The 27,482-nt window shown below is 34.9% G+C and overlaps 2 protein-coding genes across 3 annotated transcripts; both read right to left on the bottom strand.

The window, feature by feature from the left end:
• Positions 1 to 682: 682 nt before the first annotated feature.
• On the bottom strand, positions 683 to 5,793 carry LOC133669129 (homeobox protein knotted-1-like 1). The gene is made up of 5 exons (XM_062089156.1): positions 4,868 to 5,793; positions 4,547 to 4,657; positions 4,157 to 4,301; positions 1,976 to 2,226; positions 683 to 1,147 (listed from the first exon to the last, which is right to left on the bottom strand). Exons 1-5 carry the CDS (start codon positions 5,126 to 5,128, stop codon positions 956 to 958), a joined length of 960 nt encoding a protein of 319 aa, XP_061945140.1. The 5' UTR covers positions 5,129 to 5,793; the 3' UTR covers positions 683 to 955.
• A 9,750-nt stretch (positions 5,794 to 15,543) lies between these two features.
• Positions 15,544 to 24,323, bottom strand: LOC133669711 (protein SEMI-ROLLED LEAF 2). Of its 2 annotated transcripts, none has more exons than XM_062089943.1 (20): positions 24,024 to 24,323; positions 23,206 to 23,343; positions 22,548 to 22,622; positions 22,330 to 22,445; positions 22,018 to 22,132; positions 21,290 to 21,418; positions 21,086 to 21,133; positions 20,050 to 20,225; positions 19,724 to 19,920; positions 19,291 to 19,574; positions 19,055 to 19,207; positions 18,358 to 18,768; positions 18,112 to 18,261; positions 17,541 to 17,619; positions 17,315 to 17,439; positions 16,997 to 17,188; positions 16,788 to 16,925; positions 16,503 to 16,640; positions 16,187 to 16,393; positions 15,544 to 15,872 (listed from the first exon to the last, which is right to left on the bottom strand). In XM_062089943.1, exons 2-20 carry the CDS (start codon positions 23,338 to 23,340, stop codon positions 15,756 to 15,758), a joined length of 2,985 nt encoding a protein of 994 aa, XP_061945927.1. In that variant the 5' UTR covers positions 23,341 to 23,343; positions 24,024 to 24,323; the 3' UTR covers positions 15,544 to 15,755. The 2 variants fall into 2 exon arrangements, with proteins under 2 accessions (XP_061945927.1, XP_061945928.1); XM_062089944.1 differs by lacking the exon at positions 24,024 to 24,323 and adding an exon at positions 23,853 to 23,996.
• Between the last annotated feature and the right edge of the window lie 3,159 nt (positions 24,324 to 27,482).

Below are 27,482 nucleotides of genomic sequence, written 5' to 3'. Positions count from 1 at the left end.
TTTGTTTAACATTGTATTTGTATTACATAATTTATAATTAATTTGAATTATTTTTGTTGAATATATATATATATATGAATAGTACAACCCCGAAACGGCACGCTGAAACACTCCGAAATTAAAATATTTCATTTCAATTGAAAAAACAAAATACTTACTAAAACAAAATTGACAATCTTGCCTGTAAAAAAAGGGTATTCTTGCATAAGGTACTTGGATTTTACCTATAGTTATCAAACCCGACTTAAATTAATTTGAAGCTGATTTGCTCATATTTGAGCTCGGATTTGACCAAATCAACATCTATTCTAGTTTACAAAATAAAAGTGACTCGTGCTTGGTTTCTGTGTCTCAACCAACCCGGTTAAGTTCGCTTACTATGATTTAACTAGCTTTTTCCCAATTTCTTTCCCCACCTCTCAATGATGGGTTTTTATTTCCATGAAAGACATAATGAATCGTTTAATTGATAAAAAAAAAAAAATAACTACGACAGGTTCAGTCCTGCTAACTGCAATGCGCAAGCAGACAGCAACCTTGACAGTGTGAAACTGCTAACTGATTTAACTCCATTTTCTGCAGAGATTTGACTATCTAGGATTTTCTTTAGCCTTGAGTACAATGCAGACTAGGTTGAACATTCTTGATAGTTATTCAAATCAAAACCTGGAGACAGTAAAGCTTCTCGACAATGATTTATGCTATTGCACTCCTACAAGATCAATACAAGCAGCATCTTCAAATTTAAGGTTTTCTGCATGATAGAATGAAGCACATGCGGGCATATACAGGAGAACGCTAGTTCACAAGTAAGAAGCTGAACTGCTTTGTAAGAATTGGAACCAAAGGGTTTTAAGCGTATACACAACTTTGAAGTGGATAGCTTTACAAGTATGCAAGTTACATAAATAATGTTAGTAGAAGATGACGAATGTATACCAAACATGAGTTTTCCTCATGTCCCAATGTCATCGCCAACAATACCATAGCATGTTGGTCCCGCTGTGTCACCACCGACACTTTCCATGAGAGCAAACCTCATATCTTTGGATGGTTTCCAGTGCCGCTTCCGCTGGTTGATAAACCAATTATTAATCTGCTTTTGATCTAGCCCTGTAATCTCTGATAACTTCGCCTTCTCCTCTTCCTGCACCATAATATCCATTCATGGTGGTTAGGCTTAAGAAAAGTTCTGGATTAAGGTTTCATAAGCTTTCCTGACAATTTTGCAACTGCAGAAGTGTACTGGGTTAAGATTTAACTCTAGACTGACTCTGCACAAGACTGCTACTAGACATATTTCAGCAACATTCAATGACTGAAAGTTATGAATTGTTCAAGTTTCTAGATTGCAGCTTCTAACTGTACCTAAAACAGCATAAAAACAATGAGCATTTGGGGGTCGGTTGAAAGATAATGAAAGGTTGTTCAGAAACAAATGCATATGCTCAATATCTACAGCTTATTTTTGGATGAATTTTCACCTTCTGCAACTTGTCAAGCAAAAAGATTTCTAAAATAGATGTTGCCTATTCTCATAATTCTTCACAAGAAAAAGAAAAGCCTTCAATCTTGCTTGCCCTACCAGTTTCTCACCAAAGCAATGGCAAGATTATGTACTTGCTTGTTTTTGGCTTGGGAGCCCGACTATATTATCCACTGATTATCCTCCATGAAGAAATTACTTTCTAGCTTCGATATACCAGAGACTTAATCTTTTTAGTGAAACTTGTTGAAACGAATATTTTGAAGATAATGATCCAAGCATGTATAGTTAAATTCAATTGATAATATCTTTCTCCATCGTTATTCTCCCCTTTGTACTTTCTGTTTTACCTCTACAAATCATTAACCTATGAGCATGTACTATGAACACCTGCAAGAGAGTTCCGCAAAGACATTTGAGAGAATGACAAAACAACGGAACGAGAAAAAAAGACATGATAACCAGATTGTAGGGGTTATTAACGATCACCGTAGGATATGGCCATCTATAATGGTGGTTCCACCAGTCCAAAAGCAATGTCTTTGCATCCTTTGGTAGTTTGCCTTTCTTTCTTTGCTTTAGGAATTCCTTTCTCAAACTGCTAAGATGGCCACTGTACTTGCTCAAGAGCACTCCTTTTAGATTCTGATCGCTTGAGTGAAATCCTAATGACCCTGGAATTTCAGAAGCTTCAACTTCCCCACAGCTTAACTCCTCCTCGGAAGTCCATGCTGGCTCATCTGCTATCAAACATCACAAAGACAGTAGTCTATAGTTAAGACTTTTCCAATGAAAACCCATGAAAGACTGAGTAAAGTATAATATTTAGATCGAACACTTTTCATGTCTCAAGGCATGAATCTGTTGAAATGAAAGAAGTGAACTGGAGTTGGTACTTTATAGGTAAACCTACCTGATCCCAAAGGAGAAAGAAAACAACTTTATCAAGATAAAAATTGCAGGAAAATTACAGCAACATGTAGAGCATTAACAAATTATCAATCATTTCCAGGGTCATACATCAAAACACTCCAAAATTCTCAGGTTCTTCATCATAACATAGTATTAGTAACAAGCAGGGATAAGATTTTGCTAATACAAGTCTAACATCAAGTAACTTCACACACCTCCAAGCTCGTAAATGAAGCAGCAGGGAAAGGAAAAGGTCAACAGTCTTCTGTCTAAGATAGTTTTAAAATTTAAACACGGTACCAAAGAGCTTGAAATGGAGAAATTACATCTCAGAGCAAAAGCCACATATGCACTTGTTCCAAAAGGGATATCATTGAACACAATGTTTAAAAAGGGTAAAGGAAATTTGTAGAACTAAGCAAAAACCAAAGAAATAAAGAAATTATGTAGAAACTTCGAAGAAAACAAGTCCTTGTTGAGAGAGATAATCTGAAGTTCTTGATAGCATAGTTGCTTATCTTAAAAACTATCGGATACGCAGATCAGATGGTACTAATCTTCTTTTATGTAATGATTATTTTTGCTTGATTTAAATATGCTCTAGAGGCTACACAAGTTTCTTCAAGGCCCCTAGAAGTGAAAGCTTCCCCTTGAATATATAACAAAAATTGCAGCTGCAAAATTTATCTCATACTTCTGCATCCCAACAAATCTAATGTTGCCAACCAATAGAAAATGTGAGCCTCTTGCATATCATTTTCACTGATCACGCTAGCGCCTTCAGCAACTAGCATTAATATAGAAGGAAAAGAAATGCTCGCAAGATCACACTTCAGTTAGACTATTGTACAGATGACAGACGATACTATACACATAGAAGATTCCACGTGTAAGCAAATAAGATGGAATTCTGAATTGAAAACAAGGCATAAAATTTATGACATGCTACCATTGAAGTGGAGCTTGATGCAGAGACCTTGAAACACAAACTAATTCATACTGATACTTGATGGTTAATTCTACTATTTCTTACTTGATGTATTGTTGCACTTTCAGATGCCATATTCTTGACAAGGAATGTTACTGTGATTTTTAACAATGACCAGCCAAAAACAAACTTCTGTCCACAAATTCATATCTCATGAAGAGAATATTAATGGCAATGTTGACAAATTAGCTTTTAACTAACCTAAAATACTGCTCAAATAATAGTACGATTGAGCTTGTTAAATGTCATCAATAATTATTCATCAGTATTGACCATTAAATATTGGTTTAAATAGGAATCATGCATACACATTTTAATATTAAAAAAAATATAAATATCATAGATTATTTGTAACTTTCTATATGGTGCTACATTTTGAAATGACAACACAGCAGTTTCAATGTGTAGCACAGCACATCAAACTGCAGCAAATCAAAAAAACAAACATGTTTCTGCACAATACCATTTTCATCAACTTTTGGTAGGGACCCAAAAGAGAGCAGAAAAATCATGGACGGTGAGGACACGACTTGGTGTTTGATTACTCATAGAGAATCCCAACCATTCAACTCACCAGTAAGACTATTCCTTTTAACAAGCACAGTAGCAAAAGTTCGATCCCATTGTACCTCTTTCAACATTCATTTGATTTGATTGCGTATATTAATAGAACAACATGACCCCTTTTCACCAGCTACCACTCATAATTCCAGGTGCAAGGTGGTCATGGAAACCAATGTCAGAAAATGGCACAGTGCAAAAAACTTTACCTGATCCATAATCAAATATTTTAGTCAATGTTCCTTTGCAAAGACTACTTAGTTGTGATTCTATGCTGCTCATGAAAGCAGTAGCCTCGTCAAACGGCTTGGATAATTCCTCCTTGTATCTATGAAGAACCTCACAGTATGATTCCTTGAAAAACAACAGCAGCTTCAATGGTTATAATAGTTTATTCCAATCATGTGACTGCTTGGAAAGAGAAGTATCAAGAAGCACAAAACTTGGAATGTGAGTAGGAGTCGTAAGATTCAAAGTTCTTTTTTTTTTTTTTACTAAATTTTCTTGACAATCTAAGTAGCATGAATAGAAAAGAAATTAAAGAAATAACACAAAAAACAGAAGAAAAATAAGATAAAACTCTGGGGTTAAAACTCTACCATGAACTCATCAAGTTCTGGATCAGCTCCTATCTCATAGCAAGTATTGATTTGGTAGCTACATCTGCCTATGTCTTCAAGAAGAGAAACCATTTCTGGAGGTGCACCAACCTTCAAAGCAAACAAAAATCACTCAAAAGCTCAAATTTAACACACTAGGTTTTCTTTTCTTCTCTCTTTCTTTTTTTTCTTTCATGACATTCTAATCTCTTCCCCATCAACAAAAACTTCTTTAAACAAGAAGAAAAGGATAGAAAAGGGGGGTAAACTTTCAAAATGGTAACAACGATTCAAAGATTATTTAGTGAAGATGATGGTAACCTTTCGGCACTCTACGTATGCAGAAACTAGGTCTGGATAACGAGGGTGATTGGCGATCTGGGTCTTGATTACATCATGCATATCTGATTCAGTGACTGGTGTATAACCATGACCAGCTTGAAGTAAATTACCAACTTGACTGTGAAATTCGTTGGTACTGGTAGTAGCATCAGTAAAGTTAACAACAGGCAAGTTTTCAAGTCTAGCAATATCATTTGGTGAACAAGAAATTGTAGGATTAAACCTATAAAATCCCTCCATGAAATTGTCTATCAATACAAAAAAAAGATTGCCAAGATATTTATCAATCTAGAATTGTAACAGCAAGAATACTAGCTTCAGTGATCTTCAAGCTAGGCTAAAACTTCTTACAGTGAAGATCTTTGAGAGGTAATACAGGCACATCAAGATAAGAAAGTCCAAGTTAACAGGAATCCCAAGAAAAGGAAAGAGAAAGGGAGTGGGAGTTTGGCAGAGAAAAATACTGTAGTAGGGTTGACCATTGATCTTCTTCTAGGTGCTGTATGCATATATGATCTAGAAAGAAAATACCCAAGAAAGTTTACAAGAAACAGCGCTAGAATCGATACCAAAACACCAAGAAATCTTGAAGAACAAGACCAAAATGAGCAGGTTTTTCAATTACAAATAGTAAAAAGCGCGCACACATCTCATCCTCCCCGTGACACGAAGTCCCATATAATAGTCGAAAGAGAATCCTAGTTAATAAATGAACGAAGGAAAGCAGTAGGGAGAGAGAGAGAACATGCAAGAAACCCTGGCTGTAGTTACTGCTGTTATGAACTTTGAAGTAACCATGAGGTTCAGGTTGGAAAGAGACCAAGCCTTGCTTTCTTTCCCAAGAAGACCTAGGATAAAGTGGACATACACACACATACAAAGACAAACAAAGCAGTGAGCAGCAGCAGTGACTAGAAAGAGAGGTGATAACTGAAAAGGCTTCACATGCATTGAGTTCAAGAAAGAGAAGTATTTTTCAGTCCCTTTTCTTTCCAAAACAAAAACTCCAGTCCCCTTTATTTCAAGATGTGTTAATCAATCCCTGAACTCATGGATCTCTTAAATTTCTAGGCGGCCTCAAGTCTCACCTCCTGCTCTTTAAGATAAGTAAACATGATTAAAAAATCAAATAAAACTCATTGAGTGCTTTTTATTCTGTGGTGGCTTTTTGGTTTAATCAAGATTTCAAGAAAGAGTTTGGAAAATAACCAAAGGAATTAAATTATTTGTTTCCTAAATATATAAGGACCAGGGCTTAACGTAGTTGTAAAGAAATGATTGATCTGGTTGGCTGCCCTTTCTTGCCACGTGCGAGTGCATGCTCCCGCATTTACAGATGACAGACGTGTCTTCCTATCTACCTTGGAGCAGATGGTCAGTGTAACTGTGTCGTGTTCAAATTCACCGGCCTTCGAGCTCTCATTGGTTTAAAGAAGTTGAATTTCGTGGGTTTCTAAGGTAATTGGACTCTGTAATTTCGTACCTATATCTAGGGTACCATGTTCTGTTCTTCTTCTCCCCCGCTTGCAGGAGGCTTCTTGGTTATAATTGTGTTTTTTTTTTTTAATTATTTAGAAATATATTAAAAACAATTTAAAAATAAAAAATAATATCTTTTTTTTAAATACATTTTCAAAATACAAAAAGACTTCAAGGCAAATACCATCACCATGAGCTACATTATTGGATTTGCGTCGTGCAAGAGACATGGGGTCATCCTTAAATTTTTCTTCTTTTTTTTTTTTGGTTGAATTTTATATGGTTTCGTTGGTGGTTGAATTGGACTGTCAGTGAGCTGGTTTTCAGGTATTTAAAAGTGGATAATAGTTATTTTTTAAAATGTTTTTATTTAAAAATATATTTTTTATTTTTAAAATATTTAAAAATAAATTTTATTTTAATAAACACGTGGCTAGCCCTTAATTCGGAGAAAAAACTTCAATAACGGCGCTATAGAGTGCATGAAAACCATAGTTTTGAAACCCGACCCGGCCATCGACCCGGTCAAGTGATTGGGTCACGGGTCAGATGGGTTGACTCGGGTTAACCCGGGTCAACCCAAAAAAAAAGGATTCCTGAAAACAGATACACTTTTAAAAGCAATGGCCATATCAAGGTAATTATTAACTCGGTCCCTATATCTTAAAGAAACTGATAATTCAGTCCCTTTGTTGGAAAAATTCCACATTAATTCACGAGATTGTCATCCATAAACATCATCAAGGTAACGAGCCATTATAATATACTAGACATACTATTTCATAAGATATATTATTAAAAATATATTATAAGATATATTATTAAAAAATTTATTTATTTAAAATAAAAATATCATACTATTTCATATTTCATATTTAAATATTAAATAAAAAATTTAAATGTTTTGCAGGATCTAGCCCTTGCTTGCCTTTCCTGGTTCCGCCCCTGGATGTAAAGATATGTTTTTAAGATGATGCAGAGAAAATAAATTCATCTAACCTAATTTTTCCGAGCACAGCCCTTGTCATCGAAATAAATAAAAAGAAGAAAAGGTAATAAATTGACAGCACGTAAAAGCTAATCAAAAGATTAATTTATAATTTTCCAAGCCAAGTGGATTTTAACTTGAAAATTCCTAGAACCACGAGCACTGGCTTATAATTTTTCCTGGTGCTTGCAGCAATCTGGTAGTGGTAGGTGGGGAGCATTTTATCTGACTGATCATTACTCTCCTCACAGAAAACTGGAACAAGGTCGTGTATCCTCAAGCTGCATGAGGCGTTTTTAGCCTTTCAGGGAGGTTTCTGTGCCCCACAGGCGACAAACCGGTGGCTCTACAAGAACAGTACGTTGAATGGATAATTCTTGAATTGGTTTGGAAGTTACTTTCCCAGCAGCCTAGAACTTTTAGCCTCTCCAGACAAGGAGAGATAGATGCCATTTAGACGGCAAGATTTGGTGGAGACAAGCTATGAATCATTAAGCAGCCAAGATTATGATTAGCAATATCTGGAAAGTGGGAAAGGCTATTAAGCCAAATCTTTGACTTTAACAAGACGGAGATTTGTGTATTTTATCTAGATGATTCTGGTTTAAATTTTAACGTGACTATTCCACGGTATAATGTAGCTTCTGTAATTAAATTTTAATTAGGGCTTGGGTGGTTTGTCCTTCAATGGATAATGTGAAAATAAAGGATGTTCAAAGCCAGAGATTCCTAGACAGCTCCCATGAACAACACGAGGATAAAAGATATAAGAACTCCCCGGAGGATGTTTAAGAGTATTTTTAATATTAGGATATTAAAATGATTTAAAAATATAAAAAAGATTTAAAAAAATCAAAATTTAGCCAACAACAGGGCTAAATATTATGCCTTTCCTGCCAAAGACAGTCGACATGTCATGTTTTATTTCCTGTTAACTTGGCACTTTACCAGTTTCATATGCTTGGCACTTTAAAAAAAAAAATACACTCTTTTCATGAAAAAATACTATTTTATAGACCGTGCAGGTTGGAAAAAATGTTTTTTTTTTTATTGAACTGTTCTAGCATGTTTAAAGCCTCCTGATTTACTTAGGTGTCAAAATGTGATTAAAATTAAATTATATAAAATTTATTTAAACATGATTTAATTAATTTGATCGATTTAAAAATATCCTACTCATTTATTAAAAAAAAATAAGATGATAAATTTAATATAAAAAATCTCAAAATCTAACTTTTTGCATAATCTAATTTTAAAATTGAAATATATGAAAATTATCTTACCATGATTCAATTAACTTGATCGGTTCAAATACAATGTAGTTGAACAATAAAAATATCTAAAAATAAAATTATATAAAACAAAATAATAAAATTTATACTTCTATCCATCTTCTTGTTTAATTTAACATTAAAATTAAAAATTATGGGGAAGTTTCTTTATAATTTAGTCGATTTAGTTGGTTCAAACATAGCTTAAGTAATTATTAAAAAAAATTGATAATAAAATTAAAAATATTTATAATAAATTAAAAATAAAAAAAGGAAAATAGAAAAAAAAATTGAGGTCGACTTCAAAAAGAAAAGGAATAGAAAGAGCTACGATGTTAATACGATTAGTGAAGCTCCAAAATGTTTCTCAGTTATTTCAATATATAAGTAAATATTACCTTGCACCAATTTAGAAATAATAACCAAACATTAACTAAATATTATTTAGAAATATATATCTAAATACTAATTTATGTATCTCTTATAATTTTAAAATATATACTTGAAGTCGTGGTCTAATAAAAAAAAAACTTGTTCTTTTTTTTTATACTCGGATTCGATCATCTCTATATATGTATATCACCTCCGTAATATTTTACCTGCCCCCTAGACTTATAGGGTATTCAGTAGATCCAAGAATTAATTGTGACGTACGTAAGCTAACCCGAATAGGGTTATCACAAATATATATATATATATATATATATATATATATATATATATATATAATCAAAATTAGCATCTTCAATTTTTTTTCTTGAATTATTTATAAAAAATCACACCTGAAAAACGTTTCTGAAAATCCAGCTGTATTGCAGTAAATTAAATCGAAATCATAGTTAAAAATCTTTCATGGATAAAGTCACTCATGAAAACGTTAAAATTTCATAATCAATCACTAATTTCTTCCCATCTAGCTTGCCCTTCTCTTACTCAACATGATCCTTCCTTCCTGAGCTCTCCAGCACTGCAATTAATTTCCAATCATAAAAGAAAAAAAAATCAATTCATAAACATCACACACATCTCATATACTGCCTTGACATTTGTCCCATGGGAACCCCACATCATGAAAAGCACTCATGTTGGATGCTGGTGGTTCCTGGTAAATGTTGATTAGAAAAGGAAAGCTTGGAAAGTGGTGGACATGCAGTACAGGAAAGATGAAGATGATTTTCTCAATGAAAATATTACAAGGAAAGAGACAGTCCAACCTGGTTTAAATTTGTGATTTTTTATTTGGAAATTCATGATAAATCAACAAAAAAATAAAAAGGAAAAGAAAAAAACTAGAAGCTTAATTTGTGATCTTGTTTCGTCCTCCTGCTTGGCTTGTGCTGCCAGGGTTGTATGAAAAACACCTGGAATTTGAGCTGGGGTCTCAGAAATCGACCCCCACCGCATGATGAAGAGAGGAATGTACAAATTTCGTGGCCATGCAACAGTACTTGAAATTACAAATACTGAAAACAACACAGACATGGAGAGGAATCTCCGAGAAAAATCGAGACAATTCGTCGCAAGGACCAAACTTTGACCGCCTTCCATGGATCCCCCCCACACACACTGGAAATAAATAAAATAAAATAAAATGGCTACTGTCTTGATTTGACTACACACTGTTGTAGTGGGGCTTGGCTTGGCTTTTCTTTTGCCACGTACAAGCCCTTCAATTCAAGCACTAAAAACGAGTTAATTTTTTTATATATATAAAACTGTACGCTGACAAATATGTTGAATAATGAGTTTAGCACATAATAATAATAATAATAATAAGTTAGATTATAAATATCTCTTGTGAAACGATCTAAATCGTTATTAAAGTGTCAGAACGTGAATTTTTTTTTATTTTCGAATTATTTGAATACGTTAATATTAAAAATAATTTCTGAATTTTTTTTAAATATATTTTATAAAATAATTGCCACTCCGCATTTTAAAACACCCCATGAGATTGATTGAGGATGGAAGAAAAATAAAATAATAATGAATAGAGTTGAAGTCTCAACCTCTCCCATTAATTAGCATCGCATGCCTTTGAAACGTGCTCGTGGAATTTTCCTTGATTCTTTCCATGGAGTTCATGGAATGGAACTTCCTTTTCTAGGCTCAACGAATCTTGGGTGAAAAAAGTCAGTCACGGATTGAATGTTAAACATATAAAATCAGAATTTCTCGAGCCATAGATTATTGCTTAAACTATATATATATATATATATATATATATATATATATATATTGTTTAATTTGTTCTAAAATTCAATAATTTATAAAATTGTTTTTGTAAACAACATAAAAAATATTTATATAGGAGCTAAAACTAACCTAATATCTATAGAAAACTAAACCGAAACTAACAATGAAAAATAAGAAAAATTTAAAAATAATTAAAAAAAACAATGAAAACTTAAGGTGAGCTTTTCTAATTTGGGTCCACCATAACCCATAGTTTTGAAACCCGGTTTGACCTGATAGGTTGATCCCGGGCTAGAACCGGACTAGTTGAAAAAAAAATAGGGGTTGGAAAAACCCGGTATAACCTAGTTGATCCGGTAAAATCCAGTCAAAAACTCGGTTGCAATTCGTTGATTTTTATTTTTTTACTAAAATAATATAGTTTTAATTTAAAAAAGATTGACCAAAACGACTTCGTCAAAACCTAAAACTCAGGCATTGGATCGTCTTCTAACAAAATGGATCCAAAGAACATTCTAGTGAAATTTAAACCTAATTTAATAATGAGATAAGGATTTTATTCAACAAGTAATTTGACATAGATTTTAAATTTATTTGGAAATATGATAGGAATTAATTTTTAAAATAATTTTTACTTGATAATAATGTTTTTAATTTATTTTTAATATGAACAGATTAAAATAAAGAAATATAAAATATTTTTTAAAAAAAATACTATTATACGGCAACGTGAAACACAGTTTTATCAACTTCCATTACGTACAAAATACGTCTACAAAACTTTACACGTAAGAATGTCTCTTTATTCCAGTATAACAACTTTTTTCTATTCCAGTACGGTGAATATCAGATTGAAGATAAAGTCGCCATAGAAAGAAGGAAAGAAAACAAATCACATGATCTCAAATGTCTCGACATTAAGATGAAAAGACGTTCGCCGGTCATTTATGTCCTTGTAAGAGAGAGGTCAGGGAAAAGCATTGATGGTAGAAGGAAGGAACTAGATGAAAAAATCCTCCGTTCTACCCTCCAGAAAAATCTCCTCTTCTTCTTCGGCCACGAGCTAAGTTCATCAATCTCTCTCCATTCCAAAGTCATCTAATTCAGATACAAAGAATTTGATTCTGAGCTTTAGATCATAATAATGAAAAAGAAGTAAATCTCGTATTATCCTAGAGCTTATTAAACTCAAGTTGATTTAATGAGTAAATTTAGATCTCTGCCGATCCAATAACTATCTAAAATTAAGTTTTTTAAACAAATCAAAACGAAGTTTTATATTGTTCACCAGGTTTATTTAACAGATCAACCCAAAATATAATTAAAATATAGTTTAATTAGCAATTGAGGTGGTGGTGTAACGGGGATGACCTTGTTTTCTTTATTTGTACTAAGATTCGATAATTTTTGTGTATATCCGTCATTCCCGTGATATTTTACATGTTTGCTGAGTTTAAAGAGTTTTCAGTACATCTAAAAAGTAGTCATAATATACATAAATTGACTTAAACATCTCGGATTATCAAAAAAATTAATTAAAAAATATTTAGAATAATACAACAATTATTTTATTAATTCGTCCGGGGAGTGAAATAACTTTAATTTTTATTATTTTATATTTTCCTTTCCCCGTTTACTTTTTATTTTTTAAGAAATAAATGTCGCCAATTATGCCTTGACATATTGCATTCAACTTGAATATTGTTTCAAATAGCCCATGAAAGACCCACTTGGAGCTTGCATTGAAGAGATTCATCAAGGCCCAAGCTACATCGTTTTCGTTTCTTTTTAACCTCGCAACTCACAAGACACGCACAGCACTTTCTCCTCTTCTCCTGCCTTATTTAATACCTTGCCTTTATTTGCATGGCGCCCGGCTCCACGAAAATGTTTCTTTTTTGTGTTACTATGTGTTTTCTAAAAAACACAAAAACGCAGAAGTTATCCCACTGGTCTCCTTGTGTTTCTTTAGAATCTCTTTCTATATAATCTTCTTGTCTCCATGGCTTTCTTTGATCGGCAGGCATATGATTAGGATCTGGCTGTGGCTACAAGTCCCATAGATTTATGCCTGACAAGTGCAATATCCGGTGGTAATAGGTTACGAAATCCTTCTAACAGAGGGTTTATAACACAGAGTTAAAAACCTTTTTCATTCAAGGCCATGAATGGATTTCTTGTTTACTTTGCTGACGATCAGAGACCAGAACGAGGAGCTACCATTTAAGTGCATCGTAAATAAGCAAAGAGCGTACAAGTCCTGACTTTTCATGATCTCCAGGAGCCCGTTTAAATATGAAGTAGGCCTCAACATCTTTCGAGGAAAAGTCCCCATCAAAGAGAGACGGAATCCTTTCGAAAGAAAAACGTATACGATAAAGATGACCGAGAGTTAAGTCCCCACCATATCGTTTTCGTTTTTCTTATACACAATCTGCACATAGGTGTCACCGGTTAGACAGCTACTCGATCGTGTTCGAGAAGATGCATGCATGATCTCCACATCTGTATTGGATCTGCATGCATGAGAGCTTACACATGGAGAAAGACACCATTTTCAACCCAAAAATCTAGATTATTGGATCATGGATTCATCTTATATACAAGCTTCTTCTTTTTTTCCATTCATTTTCAATGTAAAACAGTCGCCACTCACATGTATACCCAACAGATATCTCCCTGATACATGAACCCAATCCATTCAAACACAACTCCCCCTTCAGCAGAACAATTCGAGTGCAGTATTCAGAGCTTAGTTCTTTTTACTTGACTACGGGGAAGCAAATAACATCATAGAAGTCTAACCACAACCATCACCTGTCCCAAATGGGCTCTATCTTAAACACAAAAGAGTGTGCATCACCTCCAATCCAAAAGCCTAAACCTACTGGATCATGGATCCATCTTATATATTAGCATCTCTCCTTTTCCATTCATTTTTAATGGGGGAATAGTTACCGCTTAATTGCTTCTATATATCGATATAGGTTTGCAAGAATAGATCGATGTAAACTTCGAGTCTAGCATGAGGTACATCTCTACGCACAACCCTCTCTTCATCTCGAGATTTATTTGTTTCTACCACCAAGATACCAAGATCTTCACGAATCCCTACAAAACTCATATTGAGTTGTTCAAAGAGATGATCAAGCTAGCCTCCGCTAGCTCATGATGTCTCAACGTCATTTTTTGGATTCACACAACGTCCCAGACGACTTGCACCCCTTGATCCAGGTCACCGGAGTGATTGCTATCTAACATGCTTTGATATCAAATGATTGCTATGGATAACAACAGGATAATGGGGTTTGTTAATCATCAAAAATCTTCAAAACAAAGAGCATGGTCATATATAACGGTAGAGATACGCCCAAGATACCTCAATTTTATTAATTCAACGTCTAGGCCTTTGCCACAAGGCTATTTCAACTGTTTAAATAGAATATTAAGAAGACTTTAACAATACTTGAACATAAAAATAGAATCTTAAAACACAAATCTCCTAATAATACTTACTTAATTAGCTAACTAATAATTCTAGAAAATCTTAATAATTAAAGTAAATATTACGTTGAAAATAATGAGATAAATATCCCATGTCACATTGCCTCTCCATTTGAGAATATTGGGTTAACCGAGGGCGTAGAACTTTTGCCATCCTTCTGATTATATATATATATATATATATATTTGAAACGAAATGATTTTAAATTTTTTTTTAAAAAAAAGTTTAGTCTCACTATGACCAAAGACCCAAGTCTTATCCTGGGTATACTCTTAGGTCAAGTTTTATAACTATAACTATTCCTTGATGGTAACTATATAATGAGCCAATCTCGTTTAATACCCCTAGTTTCTATTTCGATGGCTGAAACTCCATTGATTGAAGCATGTAAAGCTACGTCAGTTTGATAGCAGCCACAAACACAGCTTAGTTTCAACGAAAGCTGAGCTAAAAATACAATCTTAGAATCAAATGTGTCTGATTTTCAAGAAAACCTAGCCCCTTGAATATTACGCCACACATACGAGTGATGAGTATTCCATGTCGAAAGGAAATGGAGTAATCTAGGTTTTTGGGTTGAAGTAGTGTCCTTTCCTGTACAAAAACTCCAATGTCTCTAGGTCCAAGTGTGAGTCCGAGCAACTCTCCATTATAGATCTTCCCAGCAAATGGTTTATAGCTAAGTTCGACTGAGTGCATACGATAGGTGTTGTTTGCATAAAGCAAGAGCTATTTAAACTCTTGAACAAAAATCAAATGGCTCGAGAAGTAGCAAGACAACTCCTGGGTCAGGAAAGGAGAACAGGCGTGATGGTATTGTAGCTATCAGATGATCGCCGCGTTTGAGATTGTTAAATACTCGTTTGAGAGGAAGTTGTGATTGAATGAGCCTCACACTGAGGTGTTTATACATTAAATGAACCCATAAGCCAGTAGCCTAGGCTTTTTAATCAAAATGTGGTTAAACTCTCACACATGCAGGTCAAAGTGTGGGCGAAAGTGACTCTCCAATGCATCCCCCCCCAACATTGATTTCTTTCCCTGCAGTTTCAAGATTAACATTTCATTACGGAAACTTAACTAGCACTGCTACATCAGCTTGAGGCTATCTATGTTGATCATTAGGGTTGTCAGTTGGCATTTGTTATTTAAGATTAATATCGCTTCTGGGATTGATGCGTAAAAACAACTAGTCCTAATCTGTTAAAAAATCATCAAGAAGAAAAGGTGCGAGATCTGAATATATCATTTGACCTGCATCTAACACTAGCTACAAGAGTAACATGTTTTACATCAATTAACTAACTGGGAATGGAAGCCCTGAAATGTGCACCATCTTCAAATCAGAGGATGGCATGCATATTCATGTTACTGCCTAAAGCACTTCACAAGATACCTAACAGAAAGCTCATGTGCCTGTGTCGTCTTTCAACAGCCAGCTGCCTTGAGGAAGTTGTCAAAGGGACTTGCCGGAGGTAGCCTCATAGCCAAGAATGGGCCTACTGGCTTTGCAGCTTCCTTGATGTTTCCAACATCGCTTGTTATCTACATGTACGCGACCATGTCAAAATAACAGAGATAAAAACAACACCAAGATATTTAGAAGAAATTAACCATTCACCGACTATTAAATGCATCTGCAATTATCTAGTGTACAACAGTCAAGAGTAATGCCCTTTATTTGTAACTAGTTAACTAGTTCCAAGTATGCCCACTGGAAATGGAATATAGATGCTTTATCAAGTTATTGCACAATTGTTCCCCGTGATAAACCAAGCAAAATTGAAAGTGACTTGTAACGGCTATAGTAAATTAAATGAAACAATCCAAGGCGATTGCTAAATATGAAACAGACTGACCTTCCAAGGTGCTAAGCATCCATTTGCGGTGAATGCTGGTGAGTGTCTCTCATTTGCTATAGTGTAATGAGTTTCATAGGTCAACCAGTTGGATAGCTTCTTTCTTGTGCCAGTGCCCAGATTTTCGCAATGTCTAGCCATGGTGTCATATGGGAGAGGAGATGTGGAGACTGAAGTCCCTGCCACTTGACCTGCTACCTCGAGTGCCTGAAACCATAATACTTTTGAGTCTATATGCACGAGGAACAAATGCATATTTACAACATGGACTTTGTCAAAGTAGGGGGCATGATTTGGTGGGAGGGCATGGGATTACCGATTCTAAAAGCTGTCCAATGCTGATAACATGGGAGACAGAAGGGGATGAAGGAATTTTTGGAATGAAGCGGGAAAGGTCTGCAACAGATGCTTCACTTGTCACATCATCATCAACTAATGAATTCGTTGGAATATCCTGCAACAGAACAGTACTTTCAGTAATTAGATTTCATTCATCATATCATACATGCATGTGAACCCTGAACAAAAGGCCTCCCTCTTGTTCTCAAGGTCAAAATATTCAAATTCAGCAGGAATACATTTGTGCTTATTTATATCATACCTCATCGAAGGAGAGTGACTCCTTGGAATGGGAAGCCATTTGATTGTGGTCCTCAAGTATTGATCGTGGACCATACATGAATGCATCATCAGGGGTAAATGGTTCTAACAATTGCTGAGCCAAGTCATCCACCTCCAGCTAAGAAGCACAAATAGAAATGTTACATGGAGGGAGGGGGGTGTTGTCTATAAGATAATCAAGTGTGGTACCTCAGTAGTGGTAGATAGGGTCTGTAATAAGATGTCCATTAAGACCTTGTCAGATTCAAAGATTTTGCTTTGCAGTTCAGAGAGTAAAGATGACGCTAATTGATTATCAGCAACAGATCCATATCCTCTCACATCTGCCTGAGCCTTTACATGTACTTGAAGGTCATCACTAATGCCAACATAAGGATCAACCTGATAAAGTAAAAAATGCATAAAGATGAATTTTTATCAGACTTGTTGCATGCGAGCTGAAATAAACTGTTTTCAGCTAGTTTTTGCAACTTGAGAACTTTAATCTTTAATATCTAGCAGACTCACATCATAAGGGAGCAACGACTTGAGCAAGTCATTCAACTCAGGAATTTGATATATTTTAGCTGCAAACATCAACATGCCTGTTGATAGTACTAGAATTGACCTCTGGCATGCTGGAGGTAACATTCCTGACAGAAGATGGTAGAAACATGTGCACATATATGTTAAACATATCAGAAGATTATAAATGATGTTAAATTTTCAAAAAGTTTCTCATAATCATTCATACCATTGTTTAAGTCTAAAGATAAATTTCTGAGAGAAAGAGGAAGCTGAAAGAAGCGGACCACAAGGTTGTCATTTGGGTTCTGCATCACAAGTTTAAGACAGTTATTGATCTTACTAATCTACAAAAACAATCATAGAAATACAAAACTTTGCCACAAAACTCATGCATTCTATCAGTTTCAAATGGCCCATCATGTTTTTACATGAATCACATGTATAGAGTCGTAACAGAGACCATGATCAGAGCAAGAAATCATAAAGTAAAACTGACAACTCAGGATAGGCTTAATCTTTGATCGGGAGCTTTTACAAAAATGGATGTGATGCAACCTGAGCTGTTTACTACGACATATTTGTGCGTTTCTATTTCTGTATCACATTTGTTTGGGATGATTATCTTGGAAGTAATGCATAAAATAGGCTAGGGAACTCCAGGTTTTTATTCACATCCAAGGGTGCTCTTATTTAAAGCAGTGCCCTTGTTTAAATTAAAATTAGCAGAGTCTCCCAATTGGAGGCCAGAAGATAAAAAAAAGGAAACCAATAGAAAATTAATCAAGGAAGAAAGCAACCTTCAATCGCGAAGAAATAAGTGTCAATACAAAAGAATGAGCTATAGCTTCAATATTTGAGGGCATGTTATCTGGAAGGGTGGCTTGTATCCAGAAGGCAGACAGCAATTGTGCTATTTGATCCTCATTAAGCTTCATAATATGTGGTTCCTGTGCAAATCATACAACCATATAGATGTTAGCAACTCAATGAACTGGATTAGAAGTGTAAATGCACAATTAAAGAACCTGTAATGAACTGCTTACTGCCTCAGACAAGCTGGTCGTACTGGCAGTCCTATCAATAATAGAACTTATTTTGTAAAAATTCGGTGAATTCTTTCGGGCACGTCCTTGCTTCCAATCTTCTTCAACAACATCCCTTTCTTTATAACCATCATTGGCATCATTTCCATGCTTTTCCATTTTGGATCCATCTTTCTCTCTTCGGAGCTTCTCAAGTAGTGCTGAAATTGAATCAAATGCAGATGCAGTATCAGAATGCCATCCTTTTGGTTCACAAGTATAACCAGATCGCCAGGAAGCAGCTTCATGTAGGGGATGATTAGAACTTGGAATGAGAAGAGCTGAAAATATCTGGTGCGCTCCAACTCGCACCTTAACATCTGGATGCAGCATTGCTTTCAAAAGTTGGACAAGAAGTACTTCAGGAAAAACCTGCATAGAGATGTTTCTATGATTTCAGTAAGCTGTATCCCAACACAAAATTCCAGAGAGAGTTGTTTAATCACGAAAGAAATTGGATATGGATCCATTAGATAAAAAACAAACTTATATCTAAAATTTATTAGAAAAAAACCTCTAGGAGCAGTCATCAGAATCATTCAACTGATATGCATGCATTCACAATTAATGTGAAACTTGAAATCAACATAAGGCAGCAGTTGTAGAAAAGAAATAAAGCATAGATCTCAATACTGAAAAAACATTAAACTCCTCTAACCTGCTGTGAATGACAACTGACTGATGACACTGAGATCGTATGGGCAAGAATCATCAAAGATCCAATGGTTGCACGGGTAACAACTCCAGAAGAGGATGGAAGCTTCTCCAGTGCTATGGCCATAGTGTCAAATAGCGGTCGTGCATCACAAATCTAATAAACCAACACAAATTCAGGTCAGCTCTAGGTACAGTAGAAAGAAGCAACCAAATGTTCCTTGCATGCTTCAAACTTACTCCTTTAGCAATTTCAAGTAAGCAATCTTCAATGGAATTCTGGAGTGAGATGTTCAAATTTGATTCTTGCTCTCCTGCAGATTCAACTGCAGCCTGAAGACTTTTCCTCAAATGCCTGCATAGATCACTGACGTACCCAATCTCTGTCAGCACTGCTCCTGATCTAATTTGCTGAGCCAAAGCTGCAGCAACTTCTATGACATAAGACTTGACTTGAGGATCAAGTGCAACATTTTTATGGTCCAGATGGCGTATAACTGCAGCTAAAACCAACTGATGGTGGCCTGACATCAAACAAGAATGGTAAGCACATGTATATAAGCGCATGCCACTGCAGAATAATTTCAGCCCAAGCCCACAAAAAGGCTTCTGTGCATGAGCAGGACATTATGCATAAACCAAGCAAGAAACATATGATTGAAGATAAAGATACCTGCACTCTCCAATAAGTAAGACATATCAGACAAAACTATCATGGCCAACCCTTGCCGAGGAACCCAGTGATGTCCAGAATCAAAGTACACAAGCATTGGGTCCAATACATGGCGCATTGTTGTACTCTCCTTTGCCAGCTCAGCCATTCTCTGAATACAGATTTGAGCCCATACTCTGGGTGTGTCAATCTCTTCCCTATAACAAAAGATGGAAGGGATAAAGAAATAGGAAAGAAAAATGAGACAATTCCATGATTTCCTTGCATGAGTTAACAAATTTAGCATCCACTGTGGCAAGCTGTCTATGCTTTTGAAAAGTCACTACCTTGTCAAAAGAGACGGATCTTTCTTTTCTGGTCGGGGTCTGATGGCCATGCAGCTAGAGCCCATATCTGCAACTCTTCCCTCACATCTAACAACATCCAACCAATTATGACGTGCATCTTCTCTCCCATCATCTTCTTCATCCGGCTCGTAGTTATCTAATGTGACATGCACGATCTACAATTTGGATACATTAATGACTCAAAGCCTCATGATGTAATAATAAACCAAGATCACATGAGGAGAAAAGCATTCAAAAAAAGTCAAGATTGTTACGACTTCAGAACTCAGATACAACATCACAAAGTGGTAAAGAATGAGAAGATTAAACCATGTCCATCTACTGTAACTTGTCATAATTTATATATTAAATAGAAGATTCATGATCTAGAGATAGAGTGGAAACTATTGCAACTCTAGGTTGCGTCCTATTAGTTTTGATCCTCGTTTCCTGGATTCCTTTTCAGAGTCCTGGCAGATCAGATGGAACATTAAAATTCCATTATGGTACACAAGTATATTAGTGAGCTAAACATTAATTAAGAAAAGACTAAACATATTTCCAGCGAAATTTAGAAGGGAAGATATAAAACAAGGGTTCCTCTATTTCCAACAGTCTCTGTTGTTAGTCTCTATGTTGGTGTGTGCATGTAAGCACCATTAAATATTGTATTTTTGTGCTAACAAAGAGGAACAAAAACTCGCAAGAGTAAAAAGATTAGTTAAAGGGGGGAAGTGCTAATCTTGTCAAAATAGGGATCAGTATGGGGTGACCTACAGATTGTCCTATTCTTCAGAATATTTAGGTAAACCAATCACCCATGACACTCAAACCCGAGCTCATGCATTTGAAAATAGGAGATTACCTCACAGAAATTTTCACCTATTCCATCATTCCAAGTAAAAAGTACAGAAAACATAGAATAGACAAATTCTAAACTATTGAAACACCTAACTTCACCAAGTTTGGGAGAACCAACACCATGTCCATTTGAATATAAAAGTAGTGTAGATTAAATTTTCTCAGAAGAACAAACCTCATCAAAAGCAGCAAAAATGTATGAGAACTCTGCCATGAACCACACCTAGCAACGGAAAAGCCTGTCACATAAGAAATTATCCCAAATCCAGAAAACAATTGCAAAGGACACCAAGGGAACAAAATCACCAGAAAACAATGCCCAGACTATCAAATTGCATTCTTCTAAGCATATCAGAAATCAAATACATAATTGATGTACCATGGCTGAGAGGCACTGCAGACTTGAAGCCCTCAGGCAACTTTTATTATTTTCATTCCCATTCTCACGTGCCAGGTTACACACTTTATGAACAAACTTTTCAATGTTATGAGAGTAAGTTCCATCTGCCTGCCCACACATGCACAAGAAATTAAAATAAGTGTCAGAAAAGTCATATTTTATCAACTATTAATTATGACTTCAGAACTCATCTCTCCATAAAAAAAGGGAAATTACTTTCTCAACGGCCATTGAGGGTAATTCATACAGTTCTGACCCATGATTTACAAATAGAAAACAGACTCCTAATGAACATCCAACATATACGTTCTGCATCAAATGACAATCTAACAACATTTTTTTCATTGTGAAACAAAGGCCCTGGACTTTTAGGAACATACATGATCCATCAACTCCATATAATAATCATTTCATCTTTTTTCTCAACATCTCACTAATCTCCAACCCCATGATGGCAGAAACAAACAGTTTAAGAGATATGCCCGTGCAGAACTTTGCTCATAACATGTTAACAATTTATCCACTTGGAGACTAAGATAATCAAAAGCTAGATGCATCCACGTTGCTTGCATATGAGATCTAAAATAAATCACTTTTTTGTTGGTTCGACCCTGAAGCTTGCAGGTAATCTTGGGCCATTAAATTTTACAATTAAGTTTCATTGGTGTTCACATTTCAATATTTCATTCAACAGATTTGTAACCTACCTGACTATAGATGAACCTTGTTAATGTTTGGCATCCAAGTATCATCAATGGATCCTGCTTAGATTTGTCCAAGAGTTCATTGACCACATTCAACAAGCTAATGGCAAAGTATGCCCTGCAAAATGCAAGATATGATGATATTTCTGCCACAACAGAGGTATCATAGGAAATAAAGTATCACCAAACTATTTGGTTTAATGGTTCAAAATAGGACAATATGACCAAGTGCGCTTACTAGTTATCGAACCCCAAATGCCATTACAAAATAAGATGATAGTGATAGAAAGGGAAATTTAAGCAAACCACACTTACATCTGATCCTTGCACATGCAAAGCAACTTGTTGTATGCCTCTGTAACAATATTAATGAACTTGACATGCCCACTCCTCAGTTCCTTGTAGCACCTTTCTTCTAGATATTTTGCAATCTACAGAAAGTGCCATGGAGACATCAGCAGTGCACTCATAATTTTCAAGGTCAAGTCCTATCAGTAGCCATAATTTATATTAAAGGACAATAAATTTGATACCTTTGGGATTCGAAATGGGTTTTTAGCAGCATATTCACATAACTTGACAATCTTTCTTTCATTTGGATGGCCATCCTACAAAATTATTGTGGAATTTAGAGCTCGTAATAGTCACTGGTGTAAAAGTAGGAAGCTAAAAGAGGTTTATTCTACATAAATACGCAACAGTATATAAAAATGTGTGAGCTAAACTGTTTATTAGTAACACTTGACCCCATTTTTAACTCATGGACAGTCCAAGAACAGAACTCATCCAGTCTATTTGTGGGTGTCAGTCTTTACATGCCCTCCCATTATTCCATCCAAGATCCACGAGAAAAGAAGGGTAACCCCGTATTTCTTTTCAAGTCTAAGTTTTCATAGAAACATGTAGCCTACCATGCATATAAGCTATAAACATTACACACTCTTCGGTGATCACCAACATTACAAAATCTAAGTTCAGATTCTTATCTTCCTGTCATACACAAGACAAACACAACCCCTAGACTCAGATACACCAGCCAAAAAAAACGAGGCAAGCACATGATAGATGACATATACGGCATTTCACTGTAAATTCTTAACATGTTTAACGCCAACCCATCAAGAAATTGCCAGCGTATAAATAACAATGAGGAAAAAAGGAGCAAAAAGGTGTGAATTGTTGAATGCTCACAAGGGACTTGGGGAAAATCTCTGCAAGCAGTTTCTTATATCTTTTAACAGGTTGCCGAGATCTGGACCTCAATGCAGGGCAGCACACACACATGCTCTCACAAGCAGGGAATATGTTCCTAGAAATGAGCCCCATCTCCTGTACATTGTCGAAAACAAAGAAGCAAGAGTTAAAACCCTGCTAAATTCTACTGCAATTTTTAAGCCACTGACCATGAATCAACAAGTACTGAATATAACTCACACCTTAACAAAACAAGAAAGATAAATACTGAACATTAAAACATCAATAACCCCAAATCAGATTTTTGAAGAGAGAGGGTTCAAATAGTGTAAGCATGACCAAAACATGCCAAAAAGCAAATATTCAACAAAAAATAATAGTGATAAGAAGAAAAAAGGCCACGAGTTTTTCCTTCTTTTTTAAACGCCAACAATAACTCGCACAAAACACACTCCAGTGAAGACTCCATGAACAAACATGATTTTACCTTCACAAAAAACTTGCGCCTTTTTAAACTGGCAACACAAAAGCGCCACGAGAAATAACAACAAAGATTCCAAGGAGATGCAAAGAGAGCCAAGAAAGAAGCAAACAGCAAGAAAGGAACAAACTTGAACAAATACTGTAAACACATTGTAACATACCAGTAAAAGCAGCTTAATTCAACTAATATGCCAAAAAAACACACCACCCCAGATGCTCAAAATAAGTTTTTATAAGTTTATACCCCAAAACATCACCAATCCAGATGATAAAAACAACTAAGAAACCAAATTTAGCTGGCAAAACAAACAAACATGAAAATAGGCACAGACCCTTTTAGCTAATGCCCTTGCTGAAGCAGATCTGTGAGAGGACAGGATCAAGAAGCAGCAAAAGAAAACAAACGCTACAAGACAGAAAACAACACACCAGTATTCTCAAGAAGAGAAAGAGAGAAAGGGAGAGAGAGATACACGTGATGTGTCAGAATCTTTAGAGAGAAAGAGAGAGGGAGAGAGGGAGTTGGTTTTGTGTCAGAGATTGGATGACTCGAGAGTCCTGCAGACAGTATATCTAAGAAGACAAGCCTTTGTTTAATGTTTGTTTGAAAAAAAAGTAACACAGGAGGAGTTTGAATTTTTCAATGGTGCTTTTTCAGTACAAGAAGCAAATGTATGTATGTGTCTATCTTTAATTTGAAATTGAAAGTTGTTAGGGTAGGACTTTGGTGTAAAAAATATTGGTAACATCCTTCGGGTTTATGTCATAGATTTTTTTTTTTGTTACCATTAGTTATTCGAATTAGTTTATATATACCTTGATTAATTTCTCGATACTCTAAAATTATCAACTATGTAAACCTCCAGTGACTTTGAGATTTATAATACTCCTGGTGATTTTTAGAAAGCAAATCTAAGACTTAACTCATTAAATTATACTTATTATAGTTTTTAATTTAAAATATATGGTTGATGACATGCTTTATATCAAGTTTTATTTTAAATTATTTTAAATATTAATTTTGTTAATTTAAATAATTTGATTTACAACATGATTTACTATACTGAATAAGTGTAGCTCTTGGTTGTGGGTAGGAAATAACATGTGTAAGCTTAGTTGTATAGTATGCAATTTCTGTGCATAATACATACACTCTTTGTATAATTATTTGTTGATGAGATAAATAAAAATTGAAAGTTCTTCATGTATTCTCAATGTGCTATTGCTTGTTGTTGCGCAATTTATTTCTGTATTTCACTTGTCTTTTTACTTGGGAAAATGGAAAAACCTCCTGGGTGAGAGAAACACTTAGTTACTAGGCAAACACGAGTGGAATTAGTAAGGAAACGCTAAGTCTAGTGGGGAACTACACTACCGCACAAGTTTATTTATAGAGCGAAAAATTTACCCTGTGACTACCGAATGAGATTGATGAAATCAACTTGAATAAATTTAAAAAATAATTCTACTTTAAACAAAATAATTAATTCAATTGATACAGTGATGAGTGATTGTAAAATTGTCTTGATAACTCAATTTCATTAGATATTAAAACTAGTTATTATTTTTAATTTAAGATAAATAATATGAGAGTAAATCCGGGTGTTCACCAGAAACTATTTCACGAAGAAAATAAGTTTTTTTAATTGGGAGTTTTAAAGAAATAAAGGAGTTTTTTTCTTCTTTTAAATAATGATTTTATTTATTTTTAACAATAGTTATAACGAGCTTCTTTTTTCTTGCCAGGGTGCCTGTCAAGAGTTGATTGAAGATGGTAATGAATTTCTTTATAATTCATTTTAGATTATTTTTTTTATAATGATTGTTTATTAAAGTATTTTTTATTTTAAAATATATTAATTTTAAAAAAAATTGACTAGCTAGTAGGAGTTCAATATTATAGTAATATAATCCATCTTATGATATGTTATATTGGATTTAATTACTCTTTTTTTAGCACTCGAAAAAGATTATATTAGCCTCATTAATTTGCCGGTCAATTAATATAGCTGTAACGATTGAAGGTGGTTTTAATTTTGGTCATTCAATGCATGGGCTGGTGATTGATGTGTTTTTTGTGTTTTTGTAGCAGGTTTGGATTGGTTATCTGGAATAGGCCAAAGGGGCAGGAACTTTTATTTTCTTTCAAGGGCCATACGATTAAAATGACATAAAATAATCCATGTAGTTTTAGATATAAAATATAAATTACGTGACTATAATATGATATGTAAAGCAGGATTGAGCAATGAAAACTAAATAATTTTTGAGATTTTAGTAATATTATAAACATTTTTCAATTATATCGCAACACGATAATAAAACAGTTTCATGCTGTGCTCGTCACAAATGAAGCTGTAGCAAGAACTTTAGTGGCGATGTCCCAAAAAGAAGAACGAGGACCAAGAAAAGGACTTCATCTACAAAACAGAGAATCTCAAACTCAAAGTGATAATTACTAAGCCTTGGAAATTAGGAAAAAGATCTTTCCCAAGAGAATATCTTCACAGTGAGACAAGAAGAGTGCCTGAATGGTGATGAATTCATGCCTCAATAATCTATTATTCTACACCAGTGGGACTGTAGGAGGAGGGAGGGCTTGTCTCGAGCTGGATCTGTTTTACTTGCAAGGCGGACTACCTCTCCTTCGACCCCCGCACTCCCTAATTAATCATGTCAACATCAGCTTGCATGCTAAGCAACTCTAATGGGATCTCTCTGTATTTTATTCCTTGCCTCGATTTTAGTGGGAAATTGAAGATATGGCTTCCAAAATCAACAAGAGATCCCTTCAAACTAGGATTATATCGATTCCAAAGTTGAGGAACTCTGGATTATCCTGGGAATCAACTACCTCGTTGGTGCATGGTGTCCATGTGGAATGCTCTCTACTCAAGAAAGCATGAACACAACTACCAGCTACAAGGAAGGCTAGCAATTATGACGAGTACGTGGGGCACAGACCAGGGGGCCATGGCTATACAACTTGGACCGCTAGTTCATTGTCATTGAACAATTGAATTGACCAGGATGGGAAATTTGAGAAAGAGAGTTAGCCCGAAAGGATTGCATAGTTGTTTTGTCACTTTTGATATATGTTCCAAGTGAAATTGCCTGGTTTAAGGAGGAATAGTATTGTCATAGCAATTATTTTTTAAAATATTTTTTTATTTAAAAATATATTAAAATAATATTTTTATTTTTAAAAAATTATTTTTTATATTAATACATTAAAATAATATGAAAACATCAATAAAAAGAATTCTTTTAAATATTTTTTTTCAAACCACAATTATAAAATTTACAACAATACCAAACACACTAAAAACAAACTAAATGTCTGAATTTTTTATGATTTCATGATTAAATACCTTATCTTCAATTTTTATCTACGCCTTGTTGATAATAGCACCAACAAGTGTCTCGGTTTATATATAGATTCCACAAGAAGCTCTAACAAACGTAGACATGAAATCACTGGAATACTCGAGGAGATGAAAGACTGAAAAGAGAGAGTTATCATGACAGTCATGTTATCGTGTAATTGGTCATCACTCAAATCATTCACAGATCAAATAGAGGGAAGTGATGGTTGGTATCAGTGAACCAGCTAAGCATGCTTTCCACATCATCTTGGTTCCATCGAACACAATTTGGTGTTGATCCACCTAAAATGTAAGGCCCTCAAAAGCAAACAACACCTCGCCTGCCTAGCCGGCCGGTCAACTTTAATAACATAGATTCGGAACCTGATTCAAGGTGTATTTTCAATAATGTTCGGTGTGTTGCCC

Source organism: Populus nigra, chromosome 12 (genome assembly GCF_951802175.1).
Source record: "Populus nigra chromosome 12, ddPopNigr1.1, whole genome shotgun sequence".
Classification (NCBI taxonomy): domain Eukaryota; kingdom Viridiplantae; phylum Streptophyta; class Magnoliopsida; order Malpighiales; family Salicaceae; genus Populus; species Populus nigra.
Note: the sequence above shows the minus strand (reverse complement) of the source record. Positions and strands in the feature narration are given on the sequence as shown.

Bases quoted from the DNA above. Each gene is read 5' to 3' on its own strand.
- LOC133669129 (XM_062089156.1), bottom strand. From the start codon at position 5,128: ATGGAGGGATTTTATAGGTTTAATCCTACAATTTCTTGTTCACCAAAT. The intron at 4,658-4,867 runs GTTACCATCATC...TTTGCTTTGAAG, and splicing joins CATACGTAGAGTGCCGAAAG to GTTGGTGCACCTCCAGAAAT. The intron at 2,227-4,156 runs GTAAAGTTTTTT...GTTTGATAGCAG, and splicing joins AATATTTGATTATGGATCAG to ATGAGCCAGCATGGACTTCC.
- LOC133669711 (XM_062089943.1), bottom strand. From the start codon at position 23,340: ATGGGGCTCATTTCTAGGAACATATTCCCTGCTTGTGAGAGCATGTGT. The intron at 22,446-22,547 runs GTATCAAATTTA...CACTTTCTGTAG, and splicing joins ACCCATTTCGAATCCCAAAG to ATTGCAAAATATCTAGAAGA. The intron at 16,926-16,996 runs GTACCACACTTG...TGTGCTTCTTAG, and splicing joins CCCTATCTACCACTACTGAG to CTGGAGGTGGATGACTTGGC.